Below are 22,822 nucleotides of genomic sequence, written 5' to 3'. Positions count from 1 at the left end.
AATCATATTTCCTTTCCGAAGGCCTTACCCCATATTTGAACCAATCACTCCATCCCCCACACCCCCCTCTACGCACACCACCAGGCTCAATGGACTATCCCAAAGGTTTGGATCCACTGGTTTCCAAACAGCATCTACTATACCATTCTTTCTCACCATTAGTCTCACTACAATCATCACATAATGTTGATTTATTCTTTCAGCTGGTTTTAAATAATGACAATGATTCATCTATATCATCGACTTTACAAGTTTTTAAACCATTTGGTAATAACATCAAAAATGCAATACCTAACCAGCAGTTCAAAATAACCAATACTCAACTAATAACGAAAAGTCATGACTATTTCCCCATTAGATTTGAATCTACCATACAGGAAATACTTTCGGTAACTGCCGCACAGCAACAACAACAACAGCAACAGCAACAGCAACATCAGAACCACAGGAAAAGTCATGATGGCGTTAGTGTGTCAAGTAGAGACCTGACTTCATCTTCGAAAAGTGAAATACCAAGTTCAATTGTACAAGAAGCTCCACAATTGGAACAACTATTTCGTGTATCTTCATTAGAACAATACTTGCGTCACGCTGCTAAAGATGAAAATAACGATAAAGATTTGTACTTGACATTTCTTGACAAAGTCATCACTACAAATAGACCAACTGCGTTTGAAACATTTAATCATCCAGTAGCACAAGTGTTTGTTATTGATTATGATCATGATTCAGTAGATGACTTACGTAAAATGATTGTTGAGTTTAGGAATTACAATTTCCCCAAGTATTTCCAAATTGATGACTTATTAATGCATGTGTTTGTGGTGTTTGATTCAACAAAATACAATGCTAGTGAATTATCAAGTTTTCAACTGAATATCAGAGTAAAGTTGAATATAGAGTCTACTTTGCTAGCTGTAAAGGCAAGTGGAAATGATGAGGAAAAACCAGTTACGTTATCATTGATTGAAAATTGTACAATTGAAGAGCATCTACAACGTCTTTCCCTCCATGAAGCAACTTCGACATTTTCCATGCCCGCATCCATTGATACTTCTATCAAATTTGGAATAAACACATTCATAAACAAGTGTCTCATACCACATATGCAAAATAAAGTACGCACATGGGATGATCAAGTACTCCAACCTAAGAAATCAATTACAGGACGATTCTTTTCAGCATCTCGAAAACTTTTCAATAATAATAGTGACTCAAATCTAGTCTCATCAACATCAACTTCATCACATCATTCTTCATTTAATCATCGAGAAAACCAGTATTACAAATCATCACCCGAACAAATGACTAGAAAACTTGCTGATTGGACATTGATGCTTAGAGATTACAAATATGCATATTCAACTTATGATGTTGTACGCAAAGATTATAGTAATGAACGAGCATGGCTTTATGTTGCATCAACTCAGGAAATGTGCATCGTATCGCTTTTATTACAGCATACCACAAACTCATCTAACCCACCTGATAGGAATACCTTACGTCGAATCAAGCATGACATCATTGAGCCATACATGGACAGTCTCTCCTACACATTCAAATCCAGATTGAACCTAAAAAGCTACAGTTTGGCAAGCTTTGTAATCGTTGTTGAGTTACTTTTACTGATGAGTCAAACTTACCAACAATCAATATGGTGGTTTGACTTAATTGAGAAATACTTGCATAAATTAATTGTTGATTTCGACACTTCCATGGCCAATGCCCCATACTCGGTGATTAAAGCACTTTTGTTAGAAAGATTGGGTTACAACAGTGGTCGTTTTTTTATTACATCCGGAAAATACAACACTACAGATCTGTCTGTGGAAGATATCAACGATCCACTTGAAGAAGAAGAAGAAGAAGAAGGAATGTATCAAAACAAGTTTAAACTTGCACCCACTAGCTCATCTATGGGTTTGACTAAATTTAGAACATCAGCTTTATGGTATTTGCTTGCAATGAATGAGTGGTCTGAAGCAAAGTCAAAACTGCAAATTGAACGACTTTTACCCAATGTATTGGAGATTTATCAAGGTGGGGCTGATAAGGAAGACACCATAGACAACGATTCTCAGTTGTGGTTTAATAGAAAAGGCTACCTTTTGAGTAGAATTAGAGACGTATAGAAACTTGATTACATAGATTTAATAGCATATAGTCAAACTGGGGCTTACTCTTATTCCCCTTTGTCTGTTGTACAAGTTACACAATACCTCCCATATGAGTCAAATTACGAGGAGTCAAAAAAAAAAGAAAAAAAAAAAAAAAGTTTATAAAGAGATGCGGCATTACCATACCTTTAATCATATCCCCATATTCCTACTCCCACCATTACCTACAACATGTCAAAAAGAGAAGAGATAAAGGTGGCAGATATAGACAAACTGCAAAATGGCCTCTCTCCTACAAACGATTTAACTCTAGCCACATCTTCGACATCATCCTCCACATCACTTCTCCCATCCAAACACTACTCAATCTTTCACTACTTAAACATTGCATCCAAGAAGCTAGATTCACTTGGAGTTGAAACTAGAGGAATAGACAGAATCTTACCCAATGAAAGATCAACAAACAAGACCAAATTACTAATCAGTGTCATTGGATTCTGGTTTTCCGCATGTGGTGGGCTTTCATCCATGTCGTCCTTCTACCTCGGTCCATTGGTATTTGAACTTGGGCTACGCAACACTTTAATTGCGGGTCTCTTGGGCCATACTTTGGGATGTTTTATTGCTGCTTATTGTTCAATGATGGGTCCACGTTCAGGATGCCGGCAAATGGTTAGTGCTAGGTTTCTTTTTGGATGGTGGTTTGTTAAATTAGTTGCCTTGGTTAACATTATTGGTGTTACTGGATGGTCAGTTGTCAATTGTGTTGTTGGTGGACAAATTTTGGCTAGTTTGAGTGATGATCGAGTTCCATTATGGGCAGGTATTGTCATTATTGCTGGAGTTACGATATTGGTAGCCATTGGTGGGATTAAGCAGTTGATGAGAGTCGAGGCGCTTTTAAGTATTCCTGTCAATTTAGCATTTTTGTTGTTGTATGTCGTTGCGTCGCAGAAATTCCAATACTTAAGTTTAAGTGATGCCATAACTGATTCTGCTACAATCAAGGGAAACTGGTTAAGTTTCTTTTCATTATGTTATTCAATCACTTCCACCTGGGGTGGAATCGCTTCTGATTACTACATTTTGTTTCCTGAAGATACTCCAGATGTACAAGTTTTCTGCATTACGTTATTAGGTATTTTCATCCCAACTACATTTGTCGGTGTTGCTGGATTACTCATTGGTAATGTCGCACTAGGATATAAGCCATGGGATGATGCATATGCTAAATGGGGAATGGGTGGATTACTAAATGAAGCATTTAAGCCATGGAGTGGAGGTGGCAAGTTTCTTCTCGTTGTCATTTTCCTTTCATTGATTTCTAATAATATCCTCAATACTTATTCAGCTGCATTTGGACTACAGTTGGCGGGTACGGGGTTTGCCAAGATTCCTAGATGGTTATGGGCAATTGCAATTACAGCTGTGTATTTGGTTGCCGCTTTGGTTGGTAGAAACCAATTTTCAACAATTTTGGGAAATTTCTTACCCATGATCGGTTATTGGATTTCAATGTATTTTATCTTGTTGCTTGAGGAAAATACGATTTTCCGTACTGACAAATTTCAACATTTATATGAATTGGAATTTGCCAAAGATGGAGCAAATCACGCGCCATCGACAGCATCAACGTCATCTGGCAATGAAGTCGATATAGAATACCAAATGGACGATACCAAGTCAACTCAACTACGTCCCCGCAGACACCACTACAATTTCAGAATATGGAATGACTACGATAAATTATCCCACGGATGGGCCGCCACGGCATCTTTCCTAATTGGAGCTACTGGTGCCGCTGTCGGTATGTCTCAGACATACTGGGTTGGCCCAGTTGCACGTAGGATTGGTGGTGAGCATGGTGGTGATATTGCCATGTGGCTATGTATGGGGTTCAGCGGGCTTGTTTTCCCCGTGTTGAGATATGCTGAGTTAAAGTATTGCAAGAGGTGAGGATTGTGTTAGTTATGTTTTTCATAGAATAATGTAATAGACGAAAATGTGAGTATGAAGAGTAAGGCGTACCAAGAAATTTCTTGGTTTCTAATGAGTCACTTTTCATAAATGAGCTTACCCGTAATGTTCCATAGAGCTTTTAGTAGCTGAGTCATTGGTATCGAACTATTTCAAAAGCCTCGCCTAACTTCAATCAAAGAACCAAGTGGAATGTCATAGAACAACAATACTTCTTCCGTAAACCGAACCGAAAACATCCCGCGCAAAAAGAAAGTTAAATAAAATGCGGTGTTAGCGCGGAAACAATGTACGGGGCAAATACTTTTTTTCGGTTTCCGCCGTTCACTTGTAAATCCTTCCCCTTCCCTTTGAAGGTTTTGCTAATCGGTAATAAGGAAGAGGAGATTTATCAGAGGAAATATTATTCATCTGTATATACGATGTGACTCTCTCTTTTGTTCCTGGTCCTGCGGGATAAAAGTACTCATGTATCATGCACACCGGTAACTCCTAAGTCTTTGTCGAGAAGTTTACAAACCAACTGTTGCATGACATACAGTAGTTTCCAATACAATTAAAAGCAAACCACCGCATCTCTGAGCACAGCCTCGTGTAGTAATCTCGAAGCCCAGTATCGGAAAAGTCGCCCCTACTCTTTTGTGACTCTTTTGCGTCGTAGATCTGGTTACACAAGGAAGAAATGATTCGTCTAAAAATTGATTAGTCATATGGGCTCGACATGCAAATTATTTTTGAATCTGCATGATTTAAAACTGGCTTAAATGTATCCGCTACATGAATTGGAAAACATTTCCTTCTACTGAACATTCATTGATTGGTACATCGCTGTCACAACCAACATGTCAAAACCTAACTATTCCAAAACACAATCGTTTGATGAGACAATTAGCACCATACTACCATCGTACTCAATGTACACGTCTACTGTCGGGATGAATATCAATGTGCCGGAAGAAAAGGATGATGATTTACCACCACCTCTTTACAGTTGTAACAACTCCGAGTGGTCTGGTAGTACCGAGAGTGCCAATGTACAAGATGTCCATTCCTCGGCCGCGTCAACTACCCCAACCTCGGTAACGGAGGCTCAAAGCCGGCGTATGGTGCCCAGTAGCTCAACATCAACGATTGACGATGTTCCCTTGATTATTGCTGATGAAAATGCCAATTTGATGGAGACTATATTGGACAATGTTCATCGATTGCCAAATATGACATTTGAAAAGCAAGAGATTTCTAAAGCTGTACAATTAGAAGTGTTTTATACAAAGGATATTGGCGTCGCTGGTAAAGCTCCAGAATTGATTGACCCTTCAATTTACGAATATACGCAAGGTGATCTTTTGAATGGGTATATCCTCATTAAAAACACATCTGATAGACCAATTCCATGGGATATGTTTTATTTAATCTTTGAAGGCAACTTTATGGTTGCTAATGAACAAAGACCACAAGAGTTGGAACCAGTCAAGATACGTCGGTTTTTGGAAATGTTTGATTTTTACGGCAGCTGGAACGAGGCACATATTAATCGATTAGTCACTGAAACAGCTAGTCCATACTTGTGTGAATATGGTAACACTGTTGATCCGTTAGATGGAACATATTTGTATTTTGGCCCAAAGAAGGAAATCTTGCCCAATCGAGTTTACAAACGATTCTTTTCATTCAAGATCCCCAATAGTTTACTTGATTCGGAATGTAGTGATCACAATTTATCCAAACATGTTGAAATACCTCCAACCATTGGATTATCTAGATGGGAAGTTGCTCATTATCCAGAGAGAAATTTGAACAAGATTAAAGATTTTTCAATTATAAACACATCGATTGGGTATGGAGTAATGGCGAGATTTATTGGTAGAAAATCAACTTGGGAGGTCGATTTCGGGAAAATTGTAACTCCAAAGCATAAAGATAATGCCAAGTTGGTTAATTCCAAAGGTGATGAATATATTATTTTGAAGGAGTTGACCAATTACATCCGAGTTGTTCCTACTTCAAATGTTTTGACTGAGAATGAGAGGTTGATGAAATTGGTTGAGAATAGGTTGTTGCATGATAACTTGGTGAAGAGAGTAAAGGATAAAATTGATATTGGGAAGCAATTGGAAAAGGCATTGGAGTCGACATCAGCACCCAAGTTATCACCTGATCTTACACAGGAGGAGATAGAGGCAGCGAAAATGACTCAATCTTACCAACATGCAGATTCAATAAGGGATATCAAGTCAAACATGAGGAAATTGGAGTACTACGAGGTCTCTGTCCAGTTGATGAAACGATCAATTACTGGTCTCAAAAACCAAGGTGTTTTGCAAGTCAAGTCACCAAAGGAAACTTATCATGTCAAATATATTCCACCGTGTAGATTTAGAGAGGAATCGATAGAGGAGTTGGAAAAGACTTGGAAATTTGACGTTCCCATTGAGTTAACTACGATATTTACATCTAAAGACACGCGCCTGACACCACCACCAACAATCAAAGATATTGGTGCAGAGTTGGTTGTGCATACAATGAGGTCAATGAGTGCTCCCATTGCACTTGAATTTAACCACTGTCTCATCTACAACAAGTATCCTAATAATAGCAAACGTGATGTCGATCTCGATACATTTAGCAATAATGTTGTTCGGCCATTTCAAAAACAATCTACAGAACTTTATTACTTGTCACAGAGACTTGGGTTGGAAAACTTTAAAATTGAGAAGCAATTGGTTGACGATTTGAAATCAATTTGCAAAATTGACGAGAAGCTGAATAATCTTGTGGTTGATGATGTCCTAGTTGATGGTAAAAAGTACAATTACAAAAAGAATGGAATAACTTGGACAACCGGTGATGGAGTGGCTACATCGTCCTTCAATGTGAGACTTAATCTTGCTTCATTGTCACTCAAGGGAGTTCCAACTAGTGATTCGCTAGGAAATTCTTACAATAGGTTCAATTTGGTTCCTGATTTCCAATCTTGTTTTATGACTCGATCTTATCATTTAAGATTGACATTTGAGTTGGGCAATGGTGATGTCGCTCGTATTAAAGTGCCCGTTGTTATAGAGAAATGTTAATGTATATAGACTGAATATTATGTAATTACAGGATGTGTATCTATCCCGGATACTCTTGAGCTCTTATCTCAATTGGGCTTGGTGGAGATGATGTGGCCGAGTAACAGGAAGGTTATGGTCATGATTTGATGCAAACACTCTCATCTCTGTCCCATATTTGTAAAAGAAGTCTTCGACCCTTCTATTTTGAAAGTTCGTGTACTTTGACCAAGTAGTTAAAGTGTTTTGTATTACATGCTTCAAAGTGAGTAAAGTCTTATGTCATACCGCGAAGGTCGTATCGGTAACAGCACCACTACTCTTCTGTGAATCTTTTAGTTGTAGATCTCGTTATACAAGGAAGAATGTTTCGTTTAAAATTCTTGAGTAGGGATTCGGGCTTGAAACAAAAATTATTTTTGAATCTGTATCATTTAGAGATGACTTAATGTGACTATTCCATCCACTTTGCAAATCATCTCCGTCTACTGAGTTTATTGATTCTCGATTGGCACATCGCTTCCACCAGTTTCTCAAGATGTCGAAACCCAAATATTCCAAAACGCAATCATTTGATGAGACAATCAGCACCATACTACCATCGTACTCAATGTACACGTCTACTGTCGGGATGAATATCAATGTGCCGGAAGAAAAGGATGATGATTTACCACCACCTCTTTACAGTTGTAACAACTCCGAGTGGTCTGGTAGTACCGAGAGTGCTAATGTACAAGATGTCCATTCCTCGGCCGCGTCAACTACCCCAACCTCGGTAACGGAGGCTCAAAGCCGGCGTATGGTGCCCAGTAGCTCAACATCAACGATTGACGATGTTCCCTTGATTATTGCTGATGAAAATGCCAATTTGATGGAGACTATATTGGACAATGTTCATCGATTGCCAAATATGACATTTGAAAAGCAAGAGATTTCTAAAGCTGTACAATTAGAAGTGTTTTATACAAAGGATATTGGCGTCGCTGGTAAAGCTCCAGAATTGATTGACCCTTCAATTTACGAATATACGCAAGGTGATCTTTTGAATGGGTATATCCTCATTAAAAACACATCTGATAGACCAATTCCATGGGATATGTTTTATTTAATCTTTGAAGGCAACTTTATGGTTGCTAATGAACAAAGACCACAAGAGTTGGAACCAGTCAAGATACGTCGGTTTCTAGAAATGTTTGATTTTTATGCCAGTTGGAACGAAGCGCGTATCAATAGATTTGTAACTGAAACCACCAGTCCATACAAACGTGAGCACGGCAACACTGTTGATCCATTAGATGGAACATATTTATACTTCAGTCCAAAGAAGGAAATCTTGCCTCATCGAGTATACAAACGATTCTTTTCATTCAAGATCCCCAATAGTTTACTTGATTCGGAATGCAGTGATCACAATTTATCCAAACATGTTGAAATACCTCCAACCATTGGATTATCTAGATGGGAAGTTGCTCATTATCCAGAGAGAAATCTAAACAGGATTAAAGATTTTTCATTCATGAACACATCCATTGGGTATGGAGTAATGGCGAGATTTATTGGTAGAAAATCAACTTGGGAAGTCGATTTCGGGAAAATTGTAACTCCAAAGCATAAAGATAATGCCAAATTGGTTAATTCCAAAGGTGATGAATATATTATTTTGAAGGAGTTGACCAATTACATTCGAGTTGTTCCTACTTCAAATGTTTTGACTGAGAATGAGAGGTTGATGAAGTTGGTTGAGAATAGGTTGTTGCATGATAACTTGGTGAAGAGAGTGAAAGATAAAATTGATATTGGCAAGCAATTGGAAAAGGCATTGGAGTCGACATCAGAACCCAAGTTGTCACCTGATCTCACACAGGAGGAGATCGAGGCAGCTAAAATGACTCAATCTTACCAACATGCAGATTCAATAAGGGATATCAAGTCAAACATGAGGAAATTGGAGTACTACGAGGTCTCTGTCCAGTTGATGAAACGATCAATTACTGGTCTCAAAAACCAAGGTGTTTTGCAAGTCAAGTCACCAAAGGAAACTTATCATGTCAAATATATTCCACCGTGTAGATTTAGAGAGGAATCGATAGAGGAGTTGGAAAAGACTTGGAAATTTGACGTTCCCATTGAGTTAACTACGATATTTACATCTAAAGACACACGCCTGACACCACCACCAACAATCAAAGACATTGGTGCAGAGTTGGTTGTGCATACAATGAGGTCAATGAGTGTTCCCATTGCGCTTGAATTTAATCACTGTTTAATCTACAATAAGTATCCTAATAATAGCAAACGTGGCATTGATCTTGATACATTCACCAATAACGTTGTTCGACCATTTCAAAAACAATCTACAGAGCTCTCCCACTTGTCAGAGAGACTTGGGTTGGAAAACTTTAAAGTTGAGAAGCAATTGGTTGACGATTTGAAATCAATTTGTAAAATCGATGAGAAACTAAATAATTTAGTAATTGACGATATCCTAGTTGATGGTAAAAAATACAATTACAGAAGGAACGGAATATCATGGTCAACCGGTGATGGAGTAGCTACATCTTCGTTTAATTTGAGAGTTAATCTTTCTTCGTTGTCACTCAAGGGAGTTCCAGCTAGTGATTCGCTAGGAAATTCTTACAATAGGTTCAATTTTGTTCCTGATTTCCAGGCTTGTTTTATGACTCGATCTTATCATTTGAGATTGACATTTGAATTGGGCAATGGTCACGTCGCTCGTATTAAAGTGCCCGTTGTTATAGAGAAATGTTAATGTATATAGACGTAATTTATGTTATCTCCGAATGTGGCTCACTTGAGTAGTAACTACAGATCTTCTTCGAATAACCAATTGCAATGATGTGGCTGAGTAACAGGAAGGCGTGGTCATGAATTGTTGCAATCACTCTCTCATCTCTGTTCCATGTTGCAAAAGAAGTCTTCTTGACCGGCTGATATCTACTATGACGTAATAGTACGCTGTGTACTATTCGTTTGCCACACACGCACACACAGGTATTCTCTTTGAAATTGTGCCCAATTACGTAACCACATTCTCAACGCAATTCTCGGACGTAATGGCAGTTTTGTGTCACCGAAGGAAAATACTAAACAGACACAAAAAGTGTGGAGGAGGAGGAGGAGGAGAACTTGAAATTCCGAATAGCAATGGAACACATTCATAGACACCACACTTTTCTATTTTTACAAATGTTGTGATCACTCAATTGGTCAGTTGGGACCTCCGAGTGCAGCAAGTAAATTGGTCGAGGCAAGGGGGAGGGGCAGATGAAACTCCGAGAATGTAATTTTACACAATTGGTTTTAATGGTACCTTGCCTTGGGCTTATAACCACAACAATTGACTCTTTTTGCTTATTACAAAGAAGGTGAACATGGACCACTTACCAACAGTAACTTCATGAGTTCTATTTGCATCCAATACTGAAAATAGCAAACAAACTGCTATTGAGTACAAAAGTGGTTACAAAAGGAAGAATATATAAAAAAGGGGGTGTGTATATTGTAGTATGGGTTTATGTCATCTATAAATAAAATAAAAAAAAAAAACAATAGAGAACAGCAACTACTACTTTGTATATACACAACAGCAACCATATTGAAAACGTGGCGATGAATAAAATTTCACCCACAGTTTTTCTGTGAAACTTAGCCCCAAATGATATAAATAAGACCTCAATTGCCCTTCCAATTGATCAAAATACAATTCCTTCCTTCACATTAACAAACTAGAATATATAACTACACTACAAAATGGGATTAACTGACAAATTGAAAGGAATTAAAAAAGACGACGTTGACAACTACAACGAACAAGCTGGTAAATATGCTGGTGGAAAAGATGGTCAAACCGGTACTGACTTAGCTCAAGAGAAGTACAAGGAATACAACCAAAAGAAGTCTGGTTCCGGTTCTGGTTCTGGTTCTGGTGCAGGTACCGCAGCTGGTGCTGGTGCTGCCGGTGCAGGTGCAGGTGCTGCTGGAGGTTACGGTGCTGGTTCATCTACTTCCGGTAACCATTCCGGAAGTACCTCAGGATATGGAAACCAATCTGGTTCCACTTCTGGTTATGGTGACAAGTCCTCATCCGGATACGGAAACCAATCTGGTACCACTTCTTCTGGATATGGAAACCAATCCGGATCCAACACTTCCAATGCTTATGGAACCCAATCGGGCTATGACAACACTTCATCTGGCCACCATGGTTCATCTGGTAACCACAGTGCTTCTACTGCCGCTACTGGTTCTGCTGGTGCTGCTGCATATGGATCTTCTGGCCAACACGGTGCTCACAGCTCCAAATTAGATCCAAACAATGAATACGGATCTGCTAACTACGGTAGTGAACCGGCTTCAACCGGTGCTTATGGTAACCAAAATGCTAAATCTCATGGTTATGATGGAAGTGAATATGGCAACACCTCATCTGGTACTCACGGTTCTAAACACCACCATGGTCATCAAGATGCTAACAAACACGCTCCATCAACTACTGAAGGTGGTGCTGCTGGTGCTTACGACAGCCGTGGAAACACTTCATCACAACCAGGTTATGGTTCTTCCAACACTGGTTCTGGTGCATACGGTTCTAGCACTGGTTCAGGCACTCACGGTTCTAACACCGGCTCTGGTGCTTATGGCTCATCCAACACTGGCTCAGGTGCTTATGGTTCCTCCAACACTGGTTCAGGTGCTTACGGCTCATCCAACACTGGATCAGGTGCTCACGGTTCTTCCACTGGTCACTCCGGTAGTGGTACTACTGCTGGTGGATACGGATCAGGCTCATCAACTGGTCACTCTGGTGCTGGTTCTCACTCCTTCAAGACTGGTAATGATGCTTTGGACTCAAAGATTGCTCAATTGCCAGAACACTTGCAAAAGGAAGCACACAATGAGTTCAACAAGGGTTACGAAGCTGCCAAGTCTCAATACAAATCATAAGTTACTTTTTGTATAGTGTTGTATAATTAAAAATTCACATTTCTCTTAAGAAATAAAGTGTAAAAAGATTTAGTCTACAAAAACTCTTTAATGAACGGATTTTCATTTCATTTACCCTCTATGTACAAGGTCCTTGGTAACTTCCTCTAATCCCTTTATCAAGTTATCGCTAATAAATTCTTCGGCTTTGGCTTTGCCGTGATAGATATTGACAGCACCAATTAAACTATATAGCAACTGTGAACTTACTTTCAATTCTCCACTAGATTCAAATTTCAATGTTGGATTCCTGGATTTCCAAAACATAATTTCATTCAATCCGTTAAGTTTGGTGAAATATCCTGTCGACTTTCTTCCGTAAAGTTCTTTTGCTATACGTGACCCCAATATTGACAAATTCTTACCATCAATTACGAGTTTAGCATCTTTCTCTGTTGGTTTATTGACAACATGTTTAGCAGCAAACAATGATAATAATTTAGATCCCATTGCTGCTAGTTTTTCATTATATGGTTTGATACCGTTGCCAAATGATTTATGGGTGATGATTTGCAAAGCTATTTCATCAGGTATTTCATATTTCGATCCAAGGTATGTTTTAATGTGTTTAATGTTATTTTGGTTAAGTTCATAATCTATGCCATTGTGATTTACAAATACTTCTTTAGGATCTCTTTTCAACCCTTCAACTCTGGGTCCTTGGTGTAAGTAAAGGGATCTATTAAATGAGATACTAGTTGGACGGTAACAAAAACCTATACTTCGACTCGTGTAACGAGTAGTTTGTCGTATACTCATATCGCTTGTGGAGGGAACTTCGGACGAGGTCGTTTGAGCTTTTGGTGAAAATTTATTAAACAAAAAAAAAAAATTTTTTTTTTATTTTTCTCTCACGACAAACTGAGTGGGTAGCGCTGTACTTCGTCTTTCTCAAGAAAAAAAGGGTTGAGACTTTTCAAAGTGCGATGATCATCTCTCCTTCAAAGTACAACAAACCCCATGGATATCTTTAGAATTTTGAGTAGAGGAGCTTCCTTGAGGAAGTCAAAGGACGTGACTACTGACTATGCTTTCCCGTCATCCAAACAAAACAAATCCCAGAAGGATAAAGAGGAATCAATCTTGAATCAGGTTGAGAAGGAAACCGATTTCTTTCACACTAGAAAACACACGAAACATGTGCCAGAGAAGGAAGATACAGAGGTGGAATCTACTACTCAAATAGATGAGGATGAAGCTCCCCTTTTGGTCTTGCAAGATGAAGAAGATGCTCAAAAATATAGAAACCTACATCGATCTAAAGTGACTGGTGATGATATCCCCATCCCTATAGGGTCATTTGAAGATATGATTGGGAGATTCAAAATAGATAAAAAGCTTTTGTCCAACCTTATTGATAATGACTTTATTGAACCCACACCTATCCAATGTGAATCTATACCAATTACATTATCTAATAGAGATTTGATTGCGTGTGCTCCAACGGGTTCGGGTAAAACCTTGGCATTTTTGATTCCCTTGATACAACAGCTTGTTACCAAGCAAGTTGGTAAAAACCATGGAGTAAGAGGGTTGATCATCTCTCCAACGAATGAATTGGCTGTTCAGATTTTTCAAGAGTTGGAAACTTTGGTCAGAGGTAAGAATCTCACAATTGGTATACTATCAAAGCAGCTAGCTAGCAAATTGAACAATGACATTTTGAAGGCATCAAAATATGATGTAATCGTATCCACACCATTACGTTTAATTGATATTGTGAAGAATGAGAAAATCGACTTGTCCAAAGTAGAACAATTGATCATTGATGAGGCGGATAAGTTGTTTGATCATGGTTTTGCAGAACAAACTGATGAAATATTGAACCATTTGACAAATGTCAAAATACGAAAATCAATGTTTTCGGCTACTATCCCTTCAGGAGTTGAGGAAATGGCTCATTCAATTATGAAAGACCCCATAAGGGTAATTATTGGTCACAAAGAGGCTGCCAGTACTACTATTGATCAGAAATTGATCTTCACTGGTAACGAGGAGGGTAAATTGTTGGCAATCCGACAAATGGTACAGAATGGAGAATTTAAACCTCCAATTATAATATTCTTGCAATCTATAACAAGAGCTAAAGCTTTGTTTCATGAGTTGGTTTATGACAAGTTGAATGTTGATGTAATTCATGCAGAGAGGACCCCAAAGCAAAGAGATGAAGTAATCAAGAGATTCAAAAATGGTGATATTTGGGTTCTCATAACCACTGATGTGCTTGCCAGAGGTGTGGATTTCAAAGGAGTCAATTTGGTTATCAATTACGATGTTCCACAAAGTGCACAAGCATATGTGCACAGAATTGGTAGGACAGGAAGAGGTGGAAGAGCAGGTAGGGCAGTTACATTTTTCACAAAAGAGGATGACAAGGCCGTCAAACCAATTATCAATGTCATGAAGCAGTCAGGATGCGAGCTGGGTTTCAGTGAATGGATGGAAAATATGGGTAAACTTAGCAAAAAGGAAAAGAAAAACATCAAAACTCATGAAGTGAAACGAAAGAAGATTAGTACAGTGCCAAAAGTTATCAAGCAAAAGAGAAAACAAAAGCAAGAGATGATAGCTGCTTCCAAAAGAAGAAAACAAGCTGAGGAACACAGTACATAGTTTCTTTCTTTCCCAAAAAAATTTGTACTCAATTGTTTATAATACACATTTTATCCAAACTCTATTAATGATGAGCTTCACCTAATTTTGGGTAACCAAAGATTCTTCTTCTTCCAACAATTTCCCCAACAGCAAAGAAACCAGCTAATTGAATACCGTAAACACCATACTTGACAGCATCTTGAGAAGTTGGCTTGTAGGCTTTAGCTTGTTCAACAAACTTTTGTTGTTCAGCTGGGTTTTTCAACCATTTGAAAGCATTTTGGTAAACAGTTTCAAATTGTTTGACTGATGGTGGAGCCAAACCTTCTTTTTGGTAAACGGTCTTGGATAATTCAGCACCAACTTTTGACCAGTATACGGCACAGTTGACGAATTCTGTTGACTTGGTGACTACGGAGCTAACCAATCCACTGGCTTTAGATATTATAGATGACATTCTTGAATAGGTATTGATCTAGGTAAACAATTTTTCAATGGGATACTGTTACCTTTAAAAGAATTTTTTTTTTCTTTTGTTTTGCCGAGTGAAGAGATTTTGTTAACCAATTAAAATTTAACTTCTTGACTTCCGCATTGGGAAATATAGCACGAATTTTCATTATATAGTCTCTACAACTGTACACCAAATCTATCTGGCCAAATAACAGGAGCAATCAAGCTCCATCCATATAAAATAAAACACACCCATGAACTGACTATTTTGACCCAGCTGGCAAAGTAGGTTCTACCAACAGGAACAAAATCACCATAGTCATCCTGTTTAACATTGATTGTTAAAAGTGTTGCCACGTATTGAGTTGCTAAAAAGAAAATGATATGAAACAACGTGTAGTTGTACTTGACGGTTGACCTTTCCTCGTCATGTGTCTCTTCATCGTCATACAAGTCTACCTGGTTCAAAGCACTTTCAGGGAGAGATCCTTCGTCCACTGCTTGTTTAAGAGCTTGGTATCTCATCTCACTCCTAGCACTAGGCTGCGTCGTGGTAGTACCTGGAGTGGCAAACTCTTCAGCTGACTCTGAGCTGAATGCGGAATTGGCTGCTGCTCTAGTTGTAGTGTATGCAACGGCAATGAATGTGAAAAAGGCTCCCAACACCACACTTGCAGTTCTTGTTCCCTTTGATCTTACCAATGGGTTGCAGTACTTATCATCGGGTTCAGAAGCAACTGCACTCATCACCAAATACGTACAATAAAACACCACCATTGAAGATTGAGCCAAACCAGCATGTGGATTGTATTCCTGAACTGTATTGTGTATAGACAATGCTGATATGATAGTAGCAAACACCAAGTTCAAACTGATCGCCGTTTTATTCATTGAACATCCTTTGCCTGCAAAAAACCAATACATAACGACAGTCAAAATGATACTACCAATGTACATTGTTAAAGTACCACCAACCAACAACTTTTTCCAAAAACCAGCATCCCCATCCCCGGTCAACTCCTCCATCTCAATCTTTTCCAAACACTTTTCTGCCCATGCATGAGCAAAATCAACCAAAAGGATTAAGCCGATGCCCAAGAATATCGTTGAAAAGATTATTGCAATATTGTTACCATAAAAGACAAAGAAACTATCAGGAATCAAGACAAAGTTGATAAATATGAATGTCATCCATGCAAATACTTTCATTTTCCAACACCCATTTTGAATTACAGCTCTTGGATTGGCCGTTGATTTCACATTAACTAACAACGCCGCTAAAATCAAGTGCAACATTCCCAAGGCAAAATTGATTCTGTGCACTGAAGTAAAACTAATACACTGACTGCCGTCAGGCCCACAACTAATATTAATAAAACCAAATGTAGCTTTCTCTAGTTTCCGTATAATAAAAGGTGATAAAGCGATCCATGATATTAATGAATTTATCAACAATAGTATCGCATATGTGATTCTTGTCATGATTGACGATTTGAAAGTGCCACCTATTGATGTGCATAAAGCAGAACATGCCGCTGCACCAAAGCATGATGCAAGCGACGATATTGGCATTAATGGTAAGGATATTGCAGCTCCCATCGTTGACGCTTTAAATGGAGAGGTTTCTGTTTTATCGTTTGGTGACTTTTTTTTTTCCTTTGCTTTTATCACAAGTCATCTCCACTTAACTTCTAACGAATTCACCAGCAATGTCATTTCGGAAAAGAGGAGAAGTTTTAGGAGGAGGTCCAGCTCCACAGAGAGGTCCTCAAGCTCCTACACCATTGAGGCAAGGTGTAGTTCCAAGTAGAGGTCCCCCTGCCCCGCCCACGTCATCGATGCTGAGGAGGGGCCCGATCGCAAAGCAAGCTTCTACTCCAGAAGCATCCATACTAGACAATGTTGCAGTAAGGCCGTCTCTTATAACTTCACAGCCAACTGTGTCAACTGGAAGTGCCGACTTGGATAAAATTTTACTACATCAAGGTTTACCATTGGGACATTCATTGCTAGTTGAAGAATCGGGGACTACTGATTTCGCTTCCGTGTTGCTACGAGCATTTGCTTCACAGGGTGTTGTGCATAATAGAATTGCACCAAATCAACTCAACTCACATGTCATTGTTCTCGGATTGAGTCCTCTTTGGTCAAATGATTTACCAGGACTCTACAAAGGTTCCTCAAAGGAGCAAAAAAAGGCAAAAATTGCTGAGAATGAGTCGAAAGTTAGTGTATCAAATATTGCTCATGGATCGAACATTTCACGAAATGAGCTGAAGATGAAAATCGCTTGGAGATACGGTTTGAACAAAAAAGATGATGATAAAGAGAGTGAAGCTGGTGGAGCTTATGAGTATTACAATAACCAATTTGACATTACACAGAAATTGCAGCCTGGTCCGAACCCACAGGATATCTCTTATGTTACTTTGTCGAATACGGTTGGGAGCATCATCAACCAGCTTACTAGTGTAATAAAATCACAGCTCAAGAGTAACCCTTCAAAGGTAATCAGACTCGTCATACCTGGTTTCTTAAATCCATCCATCTATCCACCATCATACACAGCTTCCACTTTCGTATTCCCACTTGCTCACTCACTCCGGTCGTTACTCCGTCAATTTGAAAACAACTTGGTGCTTATTTCTTCATTACCACTTGACTTGTATCCAAGGGACTCCAGTCTAACTGCCATTTTGGAGATGCTATTTGACTCTGTCATCCACCTTCAACCTTTTAATCAAGAGATGAGTCAATTGATTGAAAAGGCGTACAAGAGTGAGCCATCGAAAATACAACAAGGATTGGTCAATATTATTAAACTCCCAGTACTATCAGAAAGAGGATTGATGATGATTCATGATGGAGAATTTGCATTCAAGAATGGAAGGAAGAAGTTTGAAATTGAAGAATGGGGTATACCTGTGGAGGATGATTCAAAAGATAATGAAACCCCCGAAGGTGGAAAAACTGTAAAGAATATAGACTTTTAAGGAGATGGCCATAGGAAGATCATTTAATAGCTTTCAATGTAAAATCATTATAATTTCTTCGCGTCATAAAAGCTCTCCATTTTTTTTTCCACTTTTGGTTGCAAAACCCACATCACCACACGAGTTTGCTAATGAGTCTTACTGAACAAGTACAATCAATTGACCTTCTCCAAGATCAAGGGATCAATGCTGGAGACATCTCTAAGTTGAGATTGGCAGGGATTTGCTCCATTGCGGTATGTTAATCTATGCTAAGTTATTGGATGTGTACTAACTCTACAGTCTGTTTTGTCTACCACCAGGAGAAATCTTGCCAAAATCAAAGGATTAAGTGAAGTCAAAGTGGAAAAGATTAAAGAGGCTGCTGGAAAGATACAGGTATGTACAAGAACCACTTCATCTGAGAGTGATTCAACTAACTTTCTAGACCACGGGATTTGTTTCTGCTAGTGTTGTTGCTGAACTTCGTGAAAATGTGTTCAAGATCACAACAGGTTCGAATCAGTTTGATGACATGTTAGGAGGAGGAGTCACGTCCATGAGTATTACTGAAGTCTTTGGTGAATACAGATGTGGGAAGACCCAACTTTGCCACACGTTATGTGTAGCTACTCAATTGACCAAAAACCTTGGTGGTGCAGAAGGTAAAGTTGCATTCATTGACACGGAAGGAACCTTTCGTCCAGAGAGAATTAAAGCTATTGCCGAGAGATTTGGTGTTGACCCATTGACTTGTCTTGAAAATATATCATATGCAAGAGCATTGAATAGTGAACACCAAATCGAGTTGGTTGAGCAGTTAGGTACTGAATTGGCAACTGGGGCTTATCGGTTATTAATAATCGACTCCATTTTGGCTTGCTTTCGTGTCGACTACTCAGGTCGAGGTGAACTAAATGAAAGACAACAAAAATTGAACCAGCATTTGGCATACTTGACCAGAGTTGCAGAGGATTATAACGTTGCTGTCTTTTTGACTAACCAAGTTCAAAGTGATCCTGGTGCCAGTTCCTTATTTGCTGCTGCTGATGGTAGGAAACCGGTAGGCGGCCACGTTTTAGCTCATGCATCAGCAACTAGGATTTTGTTGAGAAAAGGACGTGGGGATGAGAGAGTTGGTAAGTTGTTGGATAGTCCAAACATGCCTGAGAGTGAGTGTGTCTATGTCATTGGTGAAGGTGGTATCAAAGATAGCGAGTGAGTCAGTAATTAATCCCAATTAGGAAATGTTATAATGCGACGCGTGTGGATTTGTTCCTATATTTTTTTTGTGCGTGTAAAAATGAAACTCTGATTTCCCATCAAAAAAATATATTCTTCCAATCCTTAACTTTCTTCTCCTCTGGATAACAATCAACCATGTCGTCACCTCAGCCACCACCTGATAGTAGCAACAATGCAAACACCTACAATGGTGACTCACTTGATAGAAATTCAGAATCGATTTCTCAAAGTCAACAACAATCGGTTGTTCCATCATCGCCATTATTTTTCAATTCGTCAAACCCTGGTTCAGATATTGCCAACTCACAGAATAGAGGAAATGATATATCTTCACCTTTGCACTATACTTCATCGGTTAACCAAACCTCTGATATTGGTAATTTCAGCTCTCAAAGAGCAAATAGAGTTCATGATGTTGATAGGATCATGAGAAGACATCAAAGAAGTGATATCAATGATGCTGCTTCTTCACCACTGAGAAGAGCTTTTACACAACCACGTGCAAACAGACAAGGCTCTACGTTGAGATCAACTTCGTCGGCTTTCAACTCTGACCTTGCTGAACCTGATGAGCCTACAAGAGTTATTTGGGGTACCAATGTTTCCATTCAAGAATGTTCTTTAATCTTTAGAGAGTTTTTGTTGAGTTTCAAGTACAGGTACAGAAAAGAAGCTGATCAACTTGAGGTTGAGCCTGAGGATCATGAATTGTATTATGTGAGTAAGTTAAACACAATTAGAGAATTGGGGTTGAATAATCTCAACTTGGATGCAAAGAATTTATTGTGTTACCCTCCAACTAGGAAGTTGTATCATCAATTGATCAACTACCCACAAGAAATTATTCCAATTATGGATCACACTATCAAGGATTGTTTGATTCAAATCATTCAAGATAGTGATGAGGATGACATTCCTGCTAAACTTGATGAAGTTGAAACTAAGGTGTACACCATTCGTCCATATAATATCAACTTGGTCGAAAAGGGAATGAGAGAATTGAACCCAAATGATATTGACAAATTAGTCAGTGTTAAGGGTCTCACTTTACGTTCTACTCCAATCATTCCTGATATGAAGGTTGCATTTTTTAAATGTAATGTATGTGGTCACACAGTTGGTGTTGAAATTGATCGTGGTGTCATTTCCGAACCTACGAAATGTCCAAGAGAAGTTTGTGGACAATCAAACTCAATGGTTTTGATTCACAATCGTTCTTCCTTTGCTGACAAGCAAGTTGTTAGATTGCAAGAGACACCAGACTTGGTTCCTGATGGACAAACACCGCACTCTATCAATTTGTGTGTTTACGACGAGTTGGTTGATTCTTGTCGTGCTGGTGACCGTATTGAAGTTTGTGGAATTTTCCGGTCGTTACCAGTTAGAGCTAATTCAAGACAACGTGCATTAAAGAGTTTGTACAAGACGTATTTGGATATTGTTCATATCAAAAAGATTGACAAAAAGCGTCTTGGTGCTGATATTACAACCTTGGAAAATGAATTGGCTGAAAAGGATCAAGATGTTGAAGAAACTAGAAAAATCACTCCGGAGGAGGAAGCTCAATTGAAGGAGATTTCTGAAAGGGATGATTTGTATGAAGTGTTGGCAAGATCATTAGCTCCATCGATTTATGAAATGGATGATGTGAAAAAGGGTATTCTTTTGCAGTTGTTTGGTGGTACCAACAAGACTTTTAAAAAAGGTGGTAGATATAGAGGTGATGTCAATATTTTGCTTTGTGGTGATCCATCAACGTCTAAATCGCAAATCTTACAATATGTTCATAAGATCGCCCCAAGGGGTGTTTATACTTCTGGTAAGGGTTCATCGGCTGTTGGTTTGACTGCGTACATTACCAGAGATGTTGATACCAAGCAATTGGTTTTGGAAAGTGGTGCTTTAGTGTTGTCTGATGGTGGTGTTTGTTGTATTGATGAGTTTGACAAGATGAGCGATTCCACAAGATCAGTTTTGCATGAAGTTATGGAACAGCAAACAATCTCCATTGCCAAGGCGGGTATCATTACCACATTGAATGCAAGGACGTCAATTTTGGCTTCAGCAAATCCAATAAACTCGCGCTATGATCCAAACTTGCCTGTCACTGCAAACATTGACTTGCCACCTCCATTGTTATCACGTTTCGATTTGGTTTACTTGATCTTGGACAAGGTTGATGAAAGACTTGACAGACAATTGGCTAGACACTTGACACAAATGTATTTGGAAGACGCACCAGATACAGTTACCAACAACTATGTGTTGCCAGTTGAAAAATTGGCATTGTATATTCAATACGCCAAGGAACATTTCAATCCAACCATCACTCAAGAGGCCAAGAATGAATTGGTTCGTGCATATGTAGAAATGAGAAAATTAGGTGAAGATGCACGATTATCAGAAAAGAGAATCACTGCAACCACAAGACAATTGGAATCTATGATTAGATTGAGTGAAGCTCATGCTAAAATGAGATTTTCTAACCGAGTTCAATTGATTGATGTGAAGGAAGCTGTTAGGTTGATCAAATCTGCCATTAAAGATTATGCTACTGATCCAGTGACTGGTAGGATCGATATGGATATGGTTCAAACTGGTACTACTTCACAACAAAGGCGTATTAAGGAGGACTTGGTTAATGAGATTTTGAAGATCCTTGATGAGAATAACAATTTGATTAGGTTTAATGATTTGACTATAAAGCTTAATGAGAGGAGTTCCTTCAGGATTGAAAACCAAGATATAAATGAAGGATTGAAAAGGTTACAACAAGAAGGTAAGATTATCGAAACGGGAGATAATCATAGAAGAACCATAAAGAAGATTGCCGTGATTTAGGGGAAAACTATTGTTCAATGTGTATTATAATTTAAAATTTTTTTTCTATAAGTAACCAACACTATCGACCTTTTCTACATTCTCTTTATCACTTGATTCAGTCAATTTCAAAAACTCTTCCAACTCATGATCCAACTCAACATCATCAACCGACCCATATTTTGTCTCACTAGTGAATGCATTTGCCAATTTCAACTCCTTATCCAAATCAAACAAATCACCACGATTCAACTTGTCGATAATTTCACCCAATAAGGCAAACTTCATCGTATATGAATGTTGCAAAGACTCCAAATCACGACGAACGTTTAACAAATCAATCATTACTGATGTACATATAAGTGAAAGGATTAATGATTTGGTGGTGGGCGTTTTCAAAAGTGAATATAGTTTTGGCTTGGGGCGGATGTACGATTGAGCCGTGGTTGAGTTTTGGCGTATGTGACGACTTAGTAGTCTAATGGGAGTTGATTTGGGGAATATCATTGTGTGAGGGGGGGAAGCTTGAGGGGTAAAGATGAAGCTGTCTGGTGAAAGGTTGTTTTGGTGAAAGAATTTTTTTTTG

General features: G+C 38.7%; 13 protein-coding genes across 13 annotated transcripts; 9 read left to right on the top strand and 4 right to left on the bottom strand. All coding sequences in view use genetic code 12, as the record gives it.

Moving 5' to 3' along the window:
* Nucleotides 1-89: 89 nt before the first annotated feature.
* Nucleotides 90-2,132, top strand: GSG1 (Gsg1p; the record flags this gene model as incomplete). The annotated part of the gene is made up of 1 exon (XM_067691497.1): nt 90-2,132. The coding sequence occupies one exon, from the start codon at nt 90-92 to the stop codon at nt 2,130-2,132; it is 2,043 nt and encodes a 680-aa protein (XP_067549856.1).
* A 216-nt stretch (nt 2,133-2,348) lies between these two features.
* I9W82_002620 (TPN1) lies at nt 2,349-4,073 on the top strand (the record flags this gene model as incomplete). Its single annotated transcript, XM_067691496.1, has 1 exon — nt 2,349-4,073. One exon carries the CDS (start codon nt 2,349-2,351, stop codon nt 4,071-4,073), a length of 1,725 nt encoding a protein of 574 aa, XP_067549855.1.
* Nucleotides 4,074-5,008: 935 nt separating this feature from the next.
* Nucleotides 5,009-7,168, top strand: I9W82_002619 (BUL1; the record flags this gene model as incomplete). The annotated part of the gene is made up of 1 exon (XM_067691494.1): nt 5,009-7,168. The coding sequence occupies one exon, from the start codon at nt 5,009-5,011 to the stop codon at nt 7,166-7,168; it is 2,160 nt and encodes a 719-aa protein (XP_067549854.1).
* A 517-nt stretch (nt 7,169-7,685) lies between these two features.
* I9W82_002618 (BUL1) lies at nt 7,686-9,917 on the top strand (the record flags this gene model as incomplete). The annotated part of the gene is made up of 1 exon (XM_067691493.1): nt 7,686-9,917. The coding sequence occupies one exon, from the start codon at nt 7,686-7,688 to the stop codon at nt 9,915-9,917; it is 2,232 nt and encodes a 743-aa protein (XP_067549853.1).
* Nucleotides 9,918-10,918: 1,001 nt separating this feature from the next.
* On the top strand, nt 10,919-12,112 carry ASR1 (Asr1p; the record flags this gene model as incomplete). The annotated part of the gene is made up of 1 exon (XM_067691492.1): nt 10,919-12,112. The coding sequence occupies one exon, from the start codon at nt 10,919-10,921 to the stop codon at nt 12,110-12,112; it is 1,194 nt and encodes a 397-aa protein (XP_067549852.1).
* A 111-nt stretch (nt 12,113-12,223) lies between these two features.
* Nucleotides 12,224-12,910, bottom strand: I9W82_002616 (mitochondrial 54S ribosomal protein mL57; the record flags this gene model as incomplete). Its single annotated transcript, XM_067691491.1, has 1 exon — nt 12,224-12,910. One exon carries the CDS (start codon nt 12,908-12,910, stop codon nt 12,224-12,226), a length of 687 nt encoding a protein of 228 aa, XP_067549851.1.
* Nucleotides 12,911-13,111: 201 nt separating this feature from the next.
* Nucleotides 13,112-14,764, top strand: CHR1 (RNA-dependent ATPase; the record flags this gene model as incomplete). Its single annotated transcript, XM_067691490.1, has 1 exon — nt 13,112-14,764. The coding sequence occupies one exon, from the start codon at nt 13,112-13,114 to the stop codon at nt 14,762-14,764; it is 1,653 nt and encodes a 550-aa protein (XP_067549850.1).
* A 64-nt stretch (nt 14,765-14,828) lies between these two features.
* Nucleotides 14,829-15,203, bottom strand: ATP20 (F1F0 ATP synthase subunit g; the record flags this gene model as incomplete). The annotated part of the gene is made up of 1 exon (XM_067691489.1): nt 14,829-15,203. The coding sequence occupies one exon, from the start codon at nt 15,201-15,203 to the stop codon at nt 14,829-14,831; it is 375 nt and encodes a 124-aa protein (XP_067549849.1).
* A 173-nt stretch (nt 15,204-15,376) lies between these two features.
* On the bottom strand, nt 15,377-16,798 carry I9W82_002613 (uncharacterized protein; the record flags this gene model as incomplete). The annotated part of the gene is made up of 1 exon (XM_067691488.1): nt 15,377-16,798. The coding sequence occupies one exon, from the start codon at nt 16,796-16,798 to the stop codon at nt 15,377-15,379; it is 1,422 nt and encodes a 473-aa protein (XP_067549848.1).
* Nucleotides 16,799-16,908: 110 nt separating this feature from the next.
* Nucleotides 16,909-18,192, top strand: I9W82_002612 (Elongator subunit; the record flags this gene model as incomplete). The annotated part of the gene is made up of 1 exon (XM_067691487.1): nt 16,909-18,192. The coding sequence occupies one exon, from the start codon at nt 16,909-16,911 to the stop codon at nt 18,190-18,192; it is 1,284 nt and encodes a 427-aa protein (XP_067549847.1).
* A 131-nt stretch (nt 18,193-18,323) lies between these two features.
* Nucleotides 18,324-19,393, top strand: DLH1 (recombinase; the record flags this gene model as incomplete). The annotated part of the gene is made up of 3 exons (XM_067691486.1): nt 18,324-18,428; nt 18,475-18,570; nt 18,620-19,393. 3 exons carry the CDS (start codon nt 18,324-18,326, stop codon nt 19,391-19,393), a joined length of 975 nt encoding a protein of 324 aa, XP_067549846.1.
* Nucleotides 19,394-19,551: 158 nt separating this feature from the next.
* Nucleotides 19,552-22,257, top strand: CDC54 (MCM DNA helicase complex subunit; the record flags this gene model as incomplete). Its single annotated transcript, XM_067691485.1, has 1 exon — nt 19,552-22,257. The coding sequence occupies one exon, from the start codon at nt 19,552-19,554 to the stop codon at nt 22,255-22,257; it is 2,706 nt and encodes a 901-aa protein (XP_067549845.1).
* A 45-nt stretch (nt 22,258-22,302) lies between these two features.
* I9W82_002609 (uncharacterized protein) lies at nt 22,303-22,743 on the bottom strand (the record flags this gene model as incomplete). Its single annotated transcript, XM_067691483.1, has 1 exon — nt 22,303-22,743. One exon carries the CDS (start codon nt 22,741-22,743, stop codon nt 22,303-22,305), a length of 441 nt encoding a protein of 146 aa, XP_067549844.1.
* Nucleotides 22,744-22,822: the final 79 nt, after the last annotated feature.

This window comes from Candida metapsilosis, assembly GCF_017655625.1.
Source record: "Candida metapsilosis strain BP57 chromosome Unknown scaffold2, whole genome shotgun sequence".
Classification (NCBI taxonomy): domain Eukaryota; kingdom Fungi; phylum Ascomycota; class Pichiomycetes; order Serinales; family Debaryomycetaceae; genus Lodderomyces; species Lodderomyces metapsilosis.
The sequence above is the reverse complement of the archived record's forward strand: the minus strand, read 5'-3'. Positions and strand labels throughout refer to the sequence as shown.